General features: G+C 34.1%; 2 protein-coding genes across 3 annotated transcripts in view; one reads left to right on the top strand and one right to left on the bottom strand.

Moving 5' to 3' along the window:
* LOC102805678 (uncharacterized) overlaps positions 1 to 7414 on the top strand; it is a 28963-nt gene extending 21549 nt beyond the window's left edge. The window contains exons 11-13 of the mRNA XM_085494739.1: positions 173 to 229; positions 5135 to 5242; positions 5756 to 7414. Of these exons, the coding sequence (XP_085350865.1) occupies positions 173 to 229; positions 5135 to 5242; positions 5756 to 5814 (224 nt within the window). The 3' untranslated portion in view covers positions 5815 to 7414. The remainder of the gene's footprint in view (positions 1 to 172; positions 230 to 5134; positions 5243 to 5755) is intronic.
* On the bottom strand, positions 7344 to 12897 carry LOC100369654 (uS5 assembly chaperone PDCD2-like). Of its 2 annotated transcripts, XM_085494748.1 has the most exons (5): positions 12640 to 12847; positions 12345 to 12521; positions 9023 to 9285; positions 8048 to 8161; positions 7344 to 7560 (listed from the first exon to the last, which is right to left on the bottom strand). In XM_085494748.1, exons 1-5 carry the CDS (start codon positions 12701 to 12703, stop codon positions 7402 to 7404), a joined length of 777 nt encoding a protein of 258 aa, XP_085350874.1. In that variant the 5' UTR covers positions 12704 to 12847; the 3' UTR covers positions 7344 to 7401. The 2 variants fall into 2 exon arrangements, with proteins under 2 accessions (XP_085350874.1, XP_002732353.1); XM_002732307.4 differs by having other exon boundaries at positions 12345 to 12897.
* Between the last annotated feature and the right edge of the window lie 31 nt (positions 12898 to 12928).

Below are 12928 nucleotides of genomic sequence, written 5' to 3'. Positions count from 1 at the left end.
TCACGATACTGTGACTTTTTGTTTAAGTTGTCATGCTGAGATAAAAAAGTCTTATCATTACGGTATATTTCATTATTAAAATTTACGTGTGATTATGAGAAATAGTGTTACACAATTTTGAGACAACACTTTTAAATAATATACTTTATATATACCCGATGTTCTTTTGTAGATGTTCGTCGCAAGTTTGATGTGATGATATACATTGATTTAGAAAAAGCCATGAAAGGTAAGTGAATGAGTGACAAGAAAATATCTGAGCTTTAGAAATCATATATCATTCATTGTCAATAAATAACCATTCGTCCATTTTTAACAAATGTATTCAAGTTTTATAAAAAGATGACAATACGACAAAGCAGAGCTGTTTTATAGAATAGTGAACATCAAATAGTGTCTCACTTAAGAAAAAAGTGTAAGTCCCAATCACATTAAAAAAGGGACCTAACAGGTACACAAAAAAAGAAACTTCACAGATTCATAGACGAAAAGACTCCTTACAGTAAATTCTGACCTAAAAACCAGAAATTAGTTACAACGAATGCAAGCTGACATTATGCACACATGCACCAATGCAATTGATAATGGGATAATAAATCCTCTGCTATGAAACATATCTCAACTTGTTGGTATTGTCATCTTGTAACTTAAACACACAACTTCTCTATTTAAGGTAGAGATGCAGGTTCGTGGGCACTTGGGAGTGAATTTTTTTTTTGCTTTTTATTATCCAAAAAGTCTTGGCTATAGATTGTTGAAATTTTGTAGAATTGTGAATAGTGGAACATACTCAAAACACGATTTTAAAATATAGATAACAGGTGCAAAATTATCTCTTTTGAATGCTTAGCAAGATTTAGCAATGCTGTACATAAATAATAAAAAAAAAACGTGAAAAAAAGATATGACGGGATCTCCATATTATGCACTGTATTTAACTTTTTACAAAACAATAATACATTTAAATTTGAAACTGTAACAGCCATTTTAATTATGAGCATTAGCAAACTTCTTACTGAGTGAATTGTTATGCAAATTAGCAATTATCTAGGCTTCTTTTTAGTGCACATTCCAGAACCTTTTGTTTTGAAATTTTCACAAATGATTGACAATATGTCAAAACGCTGTTGGGGCATTGTTTTTGACTCCCATGTGCGAAGCACAAAATGGGAGTCTTTGCAGTTAGTGTGTCTGTATGTGTGTATGTGTGTATGTGTGTATGTGTGTGTGTATGTGTGTCCGACTGTTCCACTGCTATCTCAAGAACCATACATCGGTTTTTGATGAAACTTGGTGCATAGATGCTCTGGGCCAATGCGCAGATTTGATTAGGTTTTGGTAAAAATCCATGCTCGTTAATTACCTAATTTGCATGATAATTAGCTAATTTTTAGCTGTTCTATGACTGTTCCACTGATATCTAAAGAACCACTCATTGGATTTTGATGAAACTTGGTACATAGATGCTCTGAACATATGCGCAGATTTGATTAATTTTTGGTAAAAATCCGTGCATATTAATTACCTAATTTACATGATAATTAGCTATTTTTTAGTGGTTCCATGACTGTTCCACTGATATCTAAACAACCACTCATTGGATTTTGATGAAACTTGGTACATAGATGCTCTGAACTAATGCTAGGTTTTGATTAGTTTTTGGTAATAATCCGTGGATACTAATTACCTAATTTGCATAATGATTAGTCAATTTTCGGTTTTTCCACTGATATCTCAAGTACTAATCATCACATTTCAAATGAAACTTGGTACATAGATGTCATACGACACTGCACAGACCTGATAGTTTTTATGGTAATATCAGTACATATTAATTACCTAATTTGCATAATTAATTAATTTTCAGCATTTGATATAAGTAGTTAGCATTACATTTCAATGAAACATGGTACTTACATACTCAAGGACTATGCAGAGATTGATTGTTTTCGATAAATATTTGTGCATATTAATCACCTAATTTGCATAATTAGTTAATTTTCAGCTTTTCCATGGGTATCTCAAGTACTAATCATCGCATTTCAATGAAACTTGGTACATAGATCCTTTAGGACTATGCAGAGACCTGATTAGTTTTAGGGTAAATAATTGTGCATATTAATTACCTAATTTGCATAATTAATTTTCAGCTTTTCTACTGATATCTAAAGTACTAATCATTTACATTTCAATGAATCTAGAATTATGCAGACCCAATTAGTTTCCGGTAAATATTTGTGCATATTAATCACCTAATTTGCATAATTAACCAACTTTCACACTGATATCTCAGGTACTATACATCACATATCAATGAATGTACATGGATGCTGTAGGACAATAGACAGACCTGAATAATTGTGGGTTACAATCTGTACATATTAATTACCTAATTTGCATAATTAACCAATTTTAAGCTTTCACACTGATATCTAAAGTACCGTAAAAACTCCAAAATTTCGACCGGTTTTAAATAATTGGCGTTAGAAATGTGACATGTTTTTAGAGTCGTGGCCGAGTTGTAACTCAAAATCTAAACAAAGTCATCAATCAGTGAGTATTATGACAAGCAAAACAAAACATCAAGACGCGCAGAAGAGGTCAGCACAAAACTAATAGGTCAAAAGACAAAGCTGTCTCGCACTACCTAGGAAAACTTGCGAATGTTCGAAGTACAGGTACCCATTGGACAAAAGATACATGGAAGTTTAGCAAACTATCTCCCCGACCCAGTGCAATGTATCCGGTTAGAATCAAAGCTCACGTGTCCCTTATTTGAGGGACCAAATTCTGCCGTAAATTCGCCCTTGGATTAAAAAATAAAATGGGATTTAAGAAAATAAAATGGGACTTTTAAGGTGTATTTTGGCGTCATTTTTCGGACATTTCAATCAATCCTGCCGGCTAAAATAGAGTCTAAGTTTTACCGTAGTCATTGACGTCTGTCTATTCAAGAGTACACGTGTATGATTTTTATCGTGACTAGCGTGAGCGGGTAAGCTTCCTTTCGAGAATGAGCTGTTATCACTGTGAACAATGTTAAATTATTCTTCAGATGACCAGTTTATTTTTTAAAAACAACTAATTTTTTTATTTAAAAAAAAATCATGCCGTTTTCGCATCAAAATCCAAGCCAAAATATCGTACTACAACATCAATCTCTTCGCATTGCGTTCAATAACATTAACATATTTAAATAAGCTATGGTAATTTGAACACGTTGGCATCATCCAGCTTTTTGATTGGTTAATTAGCGATTTGACCTATTTGACCTAAGAGAACATGGCGGATATCCTACAGCATCAAACGTTTATACGAGACCGGAATCATTCGCTTACGATGAAACTTAGTTGACTTTTATTTGTATTTCATAACCATTCAACAAATTTATTTTGTGTACATTATTATAATCACTACTGAGTACAGTAATAATCAACAATTCAGAAACGCAGCATGCCGAGATTTTTGTGTTCGTTTTTATTTGAAACTTCGTTTATTTAGAATATATTTTCGTTACCAATAAAATAAAAATCTCTCAGTCAATCAGAAACCCGAATTCATGCCTTCGAGGAAGGTCCCGTTTGAACGCTCACATCGGTTTTTTTTTTCGTTTGGGGGAAAACTAAAACTGGTCGCAATTTTCGAATAAGAATGAGTCGGCAATTTTTAGTGGAGTCGAAAATTTGGAGGTAAATAAAACACCGAAACCCGGCAAATAAATAGCCAATCGAATTTTTAGAGGGGTCGAAATTTTGGAGTTTTCACGGTACTAATTATTCCATTTCAATGAAACTTAGTACAAAGATGCTCTAGGACAATGTACAAACCTAATTAGTTTGGGGTAAAAATCTGTTCATATTAATTCCCTAATAAGCATAATAATTCATAATTTTTTGGTTCTAATCACATTTCAATTAAACTTGGAGACATAGATTTTCTGTTACATTGCGCAGACCTCATTAGTTTTACACTCAAATCTGGTCATATTAATTTTCTGATTTGCATAATTAGTTTTCAGCTAAGTAATTTCGAATTATATTTAATGCGTCTCCAATACTCTCAGCACATGGGAGTTCTTTCTAAGCTTTCTTTGATTAGTTGATTAGTGTTACAACAATCATACAGACAACTAGCCTGGGTGTTAATTTATGCATAAACTTGAAGTAGTGAAATTTTAGCTGCTGCCCTACAAAACTGACAACTGGTAGACAGTTTTCAAGACAGCACTTTCTTCATAGTAAACAGATGTACCCATAAACCAATTTTGACAGGAAACAGAAGCATAGTTTAGCAGCTATTTTTTTTTAAATCACTTTTGACCAAAAAAGCACATTTTTGTGCATATTTCAAACTACAGTGTCCATAAAAATAAAATACTAACAAAACTTTAAAATTCATACAATAAGCTTTCCAAAAATATATAGTTTTGTGGACAAAGGAGGTCATCTTGGTTTCCTAATTAACTAATTAAAATACCTGTCAGGTAAACTGCATTGATACTTGTAGATTAGCTTCAAGCGAGGAAAGTGTAGTTTCTTTCTGATTTCAAAAATTCTTGTTAATACAGGCATTGAAGCAAGGTGAACTATATACATAATCATCTTAATAAACATAGGGGAAATGTAGCTTTGTTAAATTATTTTTTACAACATGTTCTATCTGGAGGAAACTGAGAGCGTCTGTTGTAGCACTGGACAATAACATTTCCAATGACAGTAGATTCTGTCACTCGGAATTATCCACATTGCAGACTTGTTTTTCTTGCATTACCGGTATTATCATGATGTTGGTAGCATCTTTGATGGTTTTAGACGGAAGCCCCTCCTCTTTCAACTACAATGCTAGATAAGAGTGGCCCACAACACCTGTGACTTCAAATTATTCCATCTCATATTTGTGTATGGGTTTGAATCAAATCTGTCAAAGACTTAACAAAACAGTATGTGCTTATGTAAAATAAAATTGGTTACCTATTAGCCAATCTATCAAAATACTGACTAAAAACAATTTTGTTCATAATTTAAAATATAATATTCAGAACACTCTACACTTGTATGTAGCATGACATTTTTTTTAGTTGTATTTTTTTTATTTTACTGTTATACCATTTATTAATATTTACTATTTTTTTCAGATGGTCTCGAGTTCTTCATAAGCCCCAAAAACACTATTTTTTGCCCTGGTAATGAACAAGGCTTAATTTTACCAAAATATTTCAAAACAGCCATAAGGATATCACCAGGTAAGTGTAATTGAATGCCTCTTATCCCAATGCATGCCGAGTCATTGCCGGTATCCCAGCCGAGATGCATCAACGTTTTGACACTTCACAATGTTTTGACCCTTCACAATATTTTTTTTAAGTTTACTTTCATCTTATCTGGCATCATCATTATAGTAGACATACAATGCTTTTATTTGCTGGACCCAATTTCTGCTTTAGTTACACCCACCATAGATGTCCAAAGTTTGTCAAGATTTCAGTGTGCTTTGCGGGAGAGGGTTGCTATCAGTATTGAGTTACTATATTGTGTCCAACAAGTCGGGAATTACTATACTATAGGAGAAATATTCGCATGAGGTTAATGTTTTATATTGATGGCTTTGTAAAGGAAACAATGCATTCTACTGTATACTTTGCATATTATAAAATAAAAGCAAAAATAAAACCCAGGCATTTACAGTATTTTGTTATAGAAAGGTTATCAATAGTATGAATATGAAAGATTATTTAACAGAATTTTCTTATTTACAGAAATAGAAAAGCTTTCACTTGAGATATCAGATAAGCCCAAGTGTGCGAAGAAAAAATAGTTTCAATCATGTGACGTGTCTGGAGAACAATGGGAAGATGTCATTCCATGCTGTATCATACAGTGAACGCTCTCAATAGTGTTGTACATTTTTGCTATATAAAATTAAAGTCACACTTTAAGTTATTCCATACTTTGTCTATAGAAAATAGAGAACTACCTGTATGAATAATAAAAGTATACTAATGGGTCTTCTGAACTACTACAAGATCTTGCATTGTGCGTAATGCATGAAAGGTGGGACTGAATTTTCAATTTCAAACTTGCAGAGGGGAACTAGAGATGCCCAAAATAAACTTTCACCTTAGTTTATCCAATTTTTTACATTCGTTTTCATGCACAATGCGAGATTGCAAGAAGCTCAGAAAATTAATTATTCATTAAATTTCATGAGATTATGTACAATATGCTTAAAGCAGGGGAATCGTCACCTGCGCATGCACCTGTCAGATGGTCATAGCATGTCATTGTTTACAAAATGAGCCTTTGGGTTTTTTAGCACATGTTGTTATCATCGCTTGGGGCTCAATTCCCGCGCATGCGCAGGTGACCACCCTCCTGCTTTAATATACTGACTTCCACTGTAGGTTGCCTGAAACCTAATACGCTGTTCTGCTAGACCGGAAGAAAAAGCCTTCGGTCAATCCGTTTTCTGAAATTGAGATACTTTTTTTTAAATTGTCAAGTTTTGCCTTTATTTTGATTTTACTTAAATACTGACAAAAAAACTCATTTTTAACGGACATGTGCAACGATTGAAGCTTGATTATTTTTTACTGGGCCTTGGTATGTATCTACAAAATTGAGTTGTCTTGCTCAGACATGGTTTACAATGAAATTTCAAATTATCACATTTATAATTATAATAACATTTCTCCATTGAATACCATGAATAATGCATCATAGTTTAGATTTTTTTTAATACATTCAAATTGCCATCTTAGATAATGTGAATATTGTCAAGCACATTAAAGTGTTAGAGTACTAAAACATTTTTTTTTTTTTATGTCAAGTATTCAGACATAATTAGCTTGATGATAATTTGAATTGAGGTTACTGTAAAATACTCGTATTTTAGCTGGAATTAATTTTCACTGAATTTTGATGAGTTGAATATAGGAAAAAAGGTATACCGTATTCACTGGATTATTAGTTCCCTTTCGAAACAGAGAAATACATGTTCATGTGTTCCATAATCAGATCAAAGATGGCCGACTGGCATCCATCTTGTTTTTTTTGAAAATGTGGTATCTTGGACAAGATTTGTCAGTTTTCATTCAAAATATTATACATGTTAAGATGAATGTTTTGTATCTCTGTACCATTTTGGAAGAGCCACAATTATTCACTCTAAATTATTAACTATGCTTTTGGTGCTTATTACTGTTTTTTCGGCATGAATAGCATTTCCTCAAATTCCAACGGGGACTATGTCATTAACATTGACTTGTAATTTAAACTAAATCATTATAAAGTATTTTACAGTATTTGTTAGTGCAGAACAGGAAAGAAACAGAACACAGAAATATATATTATTCAAGAAATAGTGTATTTATTTTTCTTTTGTTTTTAATTAAACCTATATTCATCACTTGTTTCCATTGCTGTAGTCTTGTTTCCATACATACTCTTGGTGATAAGAAATCCCATCACAACTGTCACTGCAAGTATATATCCCTAATGTTCCCCAGTCTAGACTTTCACCAATGCTATCAACGTTGAGATGAATCAGTAACTGGGGCATAATCTGGAAAAAGAAAAATTGGATATTTATTTAAACCTACGTTTGGATGGACAGTGCACACTAAATTATCCTACCATGCATGGAACAATTTGTTTGACAAAAAGACATTTCAGCTCGCATATTTGACTATGGTAAATGTGATGTCTTGTCTACACACAAGTTAATAATAACTACTCACTTTTATATGTTCAAATTCTGGTCAGAAAATATTTAAAACAAGTATGAATTCATTGTCACGTGTGAACAGCACTCTCTATTGATAGGTTCTAGATATCGCAAACAATACTGAAATTGCTGTAGCTTTGGTTTTGAAAACTGACATGTTTAGAGACAGAATATTATTAAGCCCTCATTCAAACGAATCTACAAGACTTAAAATCCTTTTTACTAATTAATGAAGTACAGGAATTTGTTTCATAAAAAATAAATACTTTCCACAAAATGTGAAAATTTGGTGTTATATCATGTTCTTCAATACAAAGCTACTCGCCTGAAATTCAAATTTCCTTTTAGCACCACACTGACAGGCAGGAATTTCTTCATCTTTGGGAATGTTCTCACTAGAAACCCATAATGGCTTACCACCTCTGTTGTATCGGAGAACCTATACAAAATGGAATCAACATTGTCAAGGATCAGTATGCATACAGACGAATTTCCATGTACAAACTCAAATCAGTGCAGTTTGACAATTGCATAGTAATCCTTTTGTATTTTTAATTAAATGAACTAAAATATAATAGTTTTTAGACATTACACACATCGACTCAAAATAAGTCCGAGACAATGTAGCTGATGATTATTAAAAATATGGCTGATGCTGATTACTATAAATGTAAGAAAATCACACTAGTCTTCATCTGGTGATGAAAAACATGTGGCACCCATATGGTGACAGATTCTTATGGATACAATATTGTAACGGGTTGTATACCTTTGATAAGCTTCCAATTATTGTTTCAGTAAATAACCAAACAAAACAAATAGACCATTTTCTGTACACTGTGAGAATCACGCGTTATGCGTGAAATCGAACGTAAAAACAGGACAAACAAAGGTCATAGCGTCGTAGTCGCGTCAAACATCGCATGGGATTCGACAAACGCGAAAGTATTTCGGGGACATTTCCATGCTTAATAATGTGCTGTCCACATTTGATGATAGGCAATTTCGATTAAGTGAAGGTATTCGGAAGCAATATTCCTCTGTCGAAGATCGGCCGGTCAATGTAAGCTGCGAAATAAAGAAATTCTACTTCAAAATCAAATCGTTCGATTTTTGCGGCAGACGTTCGACGCGCGTCTTTCATGCATCTCGCGAGATCTCACAATTGTTCGGAAAATCACCTATTGATATCGCTGCTCATGTAGAGCTGAAATGAGTTTCCACTGTAACAAAAAAAAAATCACCGGAGTGCTTTGCTCATACATGTAAAAAAAGCATCCACTTTGAGTGCATATTTCACCTGTTCTGGTTCATGATTTATTCTTTTCTGAAAAACAGTAAACTGTTCATCATTCTCGTGCAATGCCATCCTTTCCAAATCATGATCAGTCAGTCCTCTGTCTTTCATCACTGATTTTGCCTCCTCAGATTCCATGAATTCTGCATATTCTTTCATTTTATCCGCCTCGCATTTCTCATTTTCTTCAGGTTCTTCATACTCTTCCGCTTCTGTGACAATCTCATATTCTGGAAACAGCAATTTACTGACATTCATTTCACATCCTGCAAGAGAACAAAGAAAGTACTGTAATGCAGAACACCTCCAGTGATTAAAGTCAATGTGATCACCATGTGAAATGATAAAACACTGAAGCTAGTCCACACTGAAGGTTGTGGTGTCTAAACACTTGTTTATAAAACCAAACATGTTTGCATTTGTCTACAGCAGCTGCATTATTTCACAAACTTGTAAGCCAGGTTGTTTAAATGTTAAAGTTTTTAATCGCTACCCATTTCAGTATCTGACTATTCTTTTGTGCTGGCAACAATTCCATATTTGTAGTATTAGTAGCGAATGTAAATGACAAGTATATCCATGGTCAAAATAACTAATATTAATTAATAGTACCGCTTTATTGAAAGGTTAAATGACAGTGTTTAAACTAAAATTAATTATTGTTATGACGGTGTTATGATTTTGATCATGAAAACTGCTACCCTGCAACATTCTTTGAAATCTTCGTAGTGGTGTTTGTTAAAACTTAGCCTTCATCTTCATCATACTAGTATATCAAATGTCCTACTATATTTAGATGAGGGTTCTCAAATTTAAAAATGAAATTGTGTACATGCTTGTGATAAAATAAAAATGCACTGTGTTCAAGTGTAGAACGCTCATAGGATTAAATTAATCTTGATTATAATATTTCACACAATTCTGTCACACAAAATTTTGAATTTAAATTCTAAATCTATATATATTTGAAAATGATTTGTCCACTCACTGCATTTGACCAAGCAGTTTTCATTGTAATCTAGCTATGGGTTGTCTATAAATGACACGTAGTCGCAAAAGTTGTCTGAAGTTGGAATTCTGCAATGTATGGCAAAGCTCACACATATTACACTAGAATGTTTCAGGGGAAATTGATAGGACGATAGTGATTTTCATGATTGGTTTATTTTACAATGCCCACTGTAGATTGTTCTGATTAAATAACCTATCAAAGTACTGCGCATTTCATAAAGGCATGAATTTGTTTTATATTAATATTCATATTTTATGGCTTGGCTTTTAACAAAATGCAAGACCTTCAATCAGAGGGAGGGGGGGGGTTGTTTGGTTTATACAGATTAGAATAAAAATACTTTTGGCATTTTGGCATTTGCTCTACCGGTATGTAGTGTCATATATATTTTGTTTAAAAATGGATGTTTTTCTCCTCTCATAACAAGTTTTTGTTTAGTTATGGTACACTGTGTTATTATTTATGATTATCAAACATGATAACTGCAACAACCTCAAGTAGGTGTTAATGTAGATTGAGACGCGCCTGTGCTTTTCCATTATAAACACCAATAAACAATGGTTATTTCCAAGGGAGGAGGAAGTCTCCTGAAATACCGGTACCGTACCAGGAATTGTGGGAATTTACATCTTCCTTCCATGACAATGTTTTGATTGATTTATTTATCCTAAATCTGACTGACTGCGAGTGTTAAAACAAGAGATAACTTTGCCAAAGATACAGATTCACAAAAGTGGTGTTTTTTCCATTTTTGATTCTGAACAATTTTAAAAAAAACAAATAGTGACTAACAGTGAATAACACTATGATGTCGCCATTTGGTTTTTCAGGTATTCAAAAAAATTAGCTTCCGTGCGGCATTTTGATTTTGTTAAAATGTGGCCTGAATGTTCTAAAACGTCATCTGAAAAATAGATGCCACTTCACAGTGACACTAAAAATTGTTTTTGTTTTTTAGCAAAAGGGGTTTCCTACTACTTTAATGAGCACAGGAAATGCACATCATGAATAAATTAGCATTTTTTTCTTTAACTAATAAAGTGTAGGCAAGTTTCGCCCATGGCTTCTTTATAGCCAATGGAAGCGTCCTTTTGGAGGTATCAGGACGATCCGGCCCTGGTCGGTTGCGGCCCTGGTAAAAAAAAAGACGATCCGGCCCTGGTTTAGACGTTCCGGCCCCAGAACAGTTTGGTCGATCCGGCCCTGGTATAAATTATATTTGATACGTGTTCATATCTAATGTTATTAATATATTAAATACACAACGAATGATTGACTATCTTGTTTAACAACTTATTTTTCGTCTTTTGCAGGGAATTTTCACGGTTTAACACCATATTTTACACAATGCAACAGATGTTTTTCATTTACTCGCCGCCGCCTTTGTACTAAACACTGTATGGCCGGATGTGATTTACACTGTGCACATGGACATGTGTAGCCCGCAGACAGATAACTTGAATACACATCTAATACAATCCGTTTTAGTCAGGGTTCGAATACACATTTGTGGTTTGTCATGTAATGAATTAAGAACGTTAATCAACAGAGGAAGGTTTATGTAGCGGTTTATGTCGGCAGACAAAATAGTTTTATTGGTCTATCAGTAAATAAACAAATTAACTGTTTCTTTGCATGTTGTGCTTCTGGTTGTTGAGCAATACATTTCAGTTCCGCTCAGGGTCCGCATTTTTGTTGTTCGTTTGAATGTGTTTCCATGGGGAATTACGTGAATAAATTAAGAACAGAAGTCGGAACGTAACAATGTAGCAAGATGCCTCACTTTGTCGCCATGTTAAATTCACGACTTCTCGTACTTTATACGCAAAATTACGAACAATGACCTGTCGGTTGGCAGCAGATCATTGTTTAAAGAAAAACAATTCACAGCTAAAAGAAGGTGTTAACAACTTGAATAGAAGTGAGTATGTGACTGATGATACTGCCTGTACGCAAGTGGTCAATATTATGAACAATGACGAAAAATAAGTTGTTAAACAAGATAGTCAAACATTCGTGTATTTAATATATTAACATTAGATATGATCGAACACGTATCGAATATAATTTATACCAGGGCCGGATCGACCAAATTGTTTTGGGGCCGGAACGTCTTTTTTTTACCAGGGCCGCAACCGACCAGGGCCGGATCGTCTAGAAATCCTTTTGGATATGAACGAACTGTGTGAATTTTCCGGTGTAACTGTTTTATAAATGTCAATAAATTTATGCCTTCATGAAATGCATGAACAGTACCATTTGGAGGAGTACTTGTATTCAATGATTTATAAACGACTAACAAAGAATGCCAACCTTGATTGCCACAATTTATTTTATGTCCGTCTCTCCAATCGACTGTTTGATGGTCACGACTACAATATGTAACTTTGTGGCATTTCCCACACTGTTTTGGCCCAGCACATCCACAAACCACGCACAGTTTTTGGCCAAAATCGTCTGGACTGAGTAGACCTCCATTTTCTTTTTCCTCTGGTGGTTCAAAATCATAGAATTCATTTATTCTTGGTAACTGACATCTAAATACGACAATGGGTGGGCTGTTCGAGGAAGAATAACATTGAGGATTCCGACAACAAAAAATGAATACCGTTCTGTGAAAACACGATTCTTTCTCCGTGACGGGAGCGTAAACTTGCAAGAGGAAAACACATTGTTTCTTGCAATTATGGCACTGAAGAAGGTTTTCTGCGGGTAGATTTTTCAACCGCAACCACGACGGTTTACCTCCGACCTTACTCGGAAAAAATTTACTGTTCAGACGCCAGCAGTCGACTTTCTCGACAAACCCGAGCTCAGTGTCTATGGGCGACGCCATCTTGGATAAAATAGGTTTCCCTGACCCTAACCTCGAATTTAATTGGTTGTTATTCGTCATG

The sequence above is a fragment of the Saccoglossus kowalevskii genome, chromosome 2 (genome assembly GCF_978046115.1).
Source record: "Saccoglossus kowalevskii chromosome 2, keSacKowa6.1, whole genome shotgun sequence".
In the NCBI taxonomy this organism is placed as follows: domain Eukaryota; kingdom Metazoa; phylum Hemichordata; class Enteropneusta; family Harrimaniidae; genus Saccoglossus; species Saccoglossus kowalevskii.
Note: the sequence above shows the minus strand (reverse complement) of the source record. Positions and strands in the feature narration are given on the sequence as shown.

Excerpts from the sequence above, each read along its gene's own strand:
- LOC100369654 (XM_002732307.4), bottom strand. The coding sequence starts at position 12,867 with ATGGCGTCGCCCATAGACACTGAGCTCGGGTTTGTCGAGAAAGTCGAC. Across the intron at positions 9,286-12,344 it reads AATAAATTGTGGCAATCAAG|GATGTGAAATGAATGTCAGT; the intron begins GTTGGCATTCTT and ends GTTCTCTTGCAG. Across the intron at positions 7,561-8,047 it reads AAAGGAAATTTGAATTTCAG|ATTATGCCCCAGTTACTGAT; the intron begins GCGAGTAGCTTT and ends TTCTTTTTCCAG.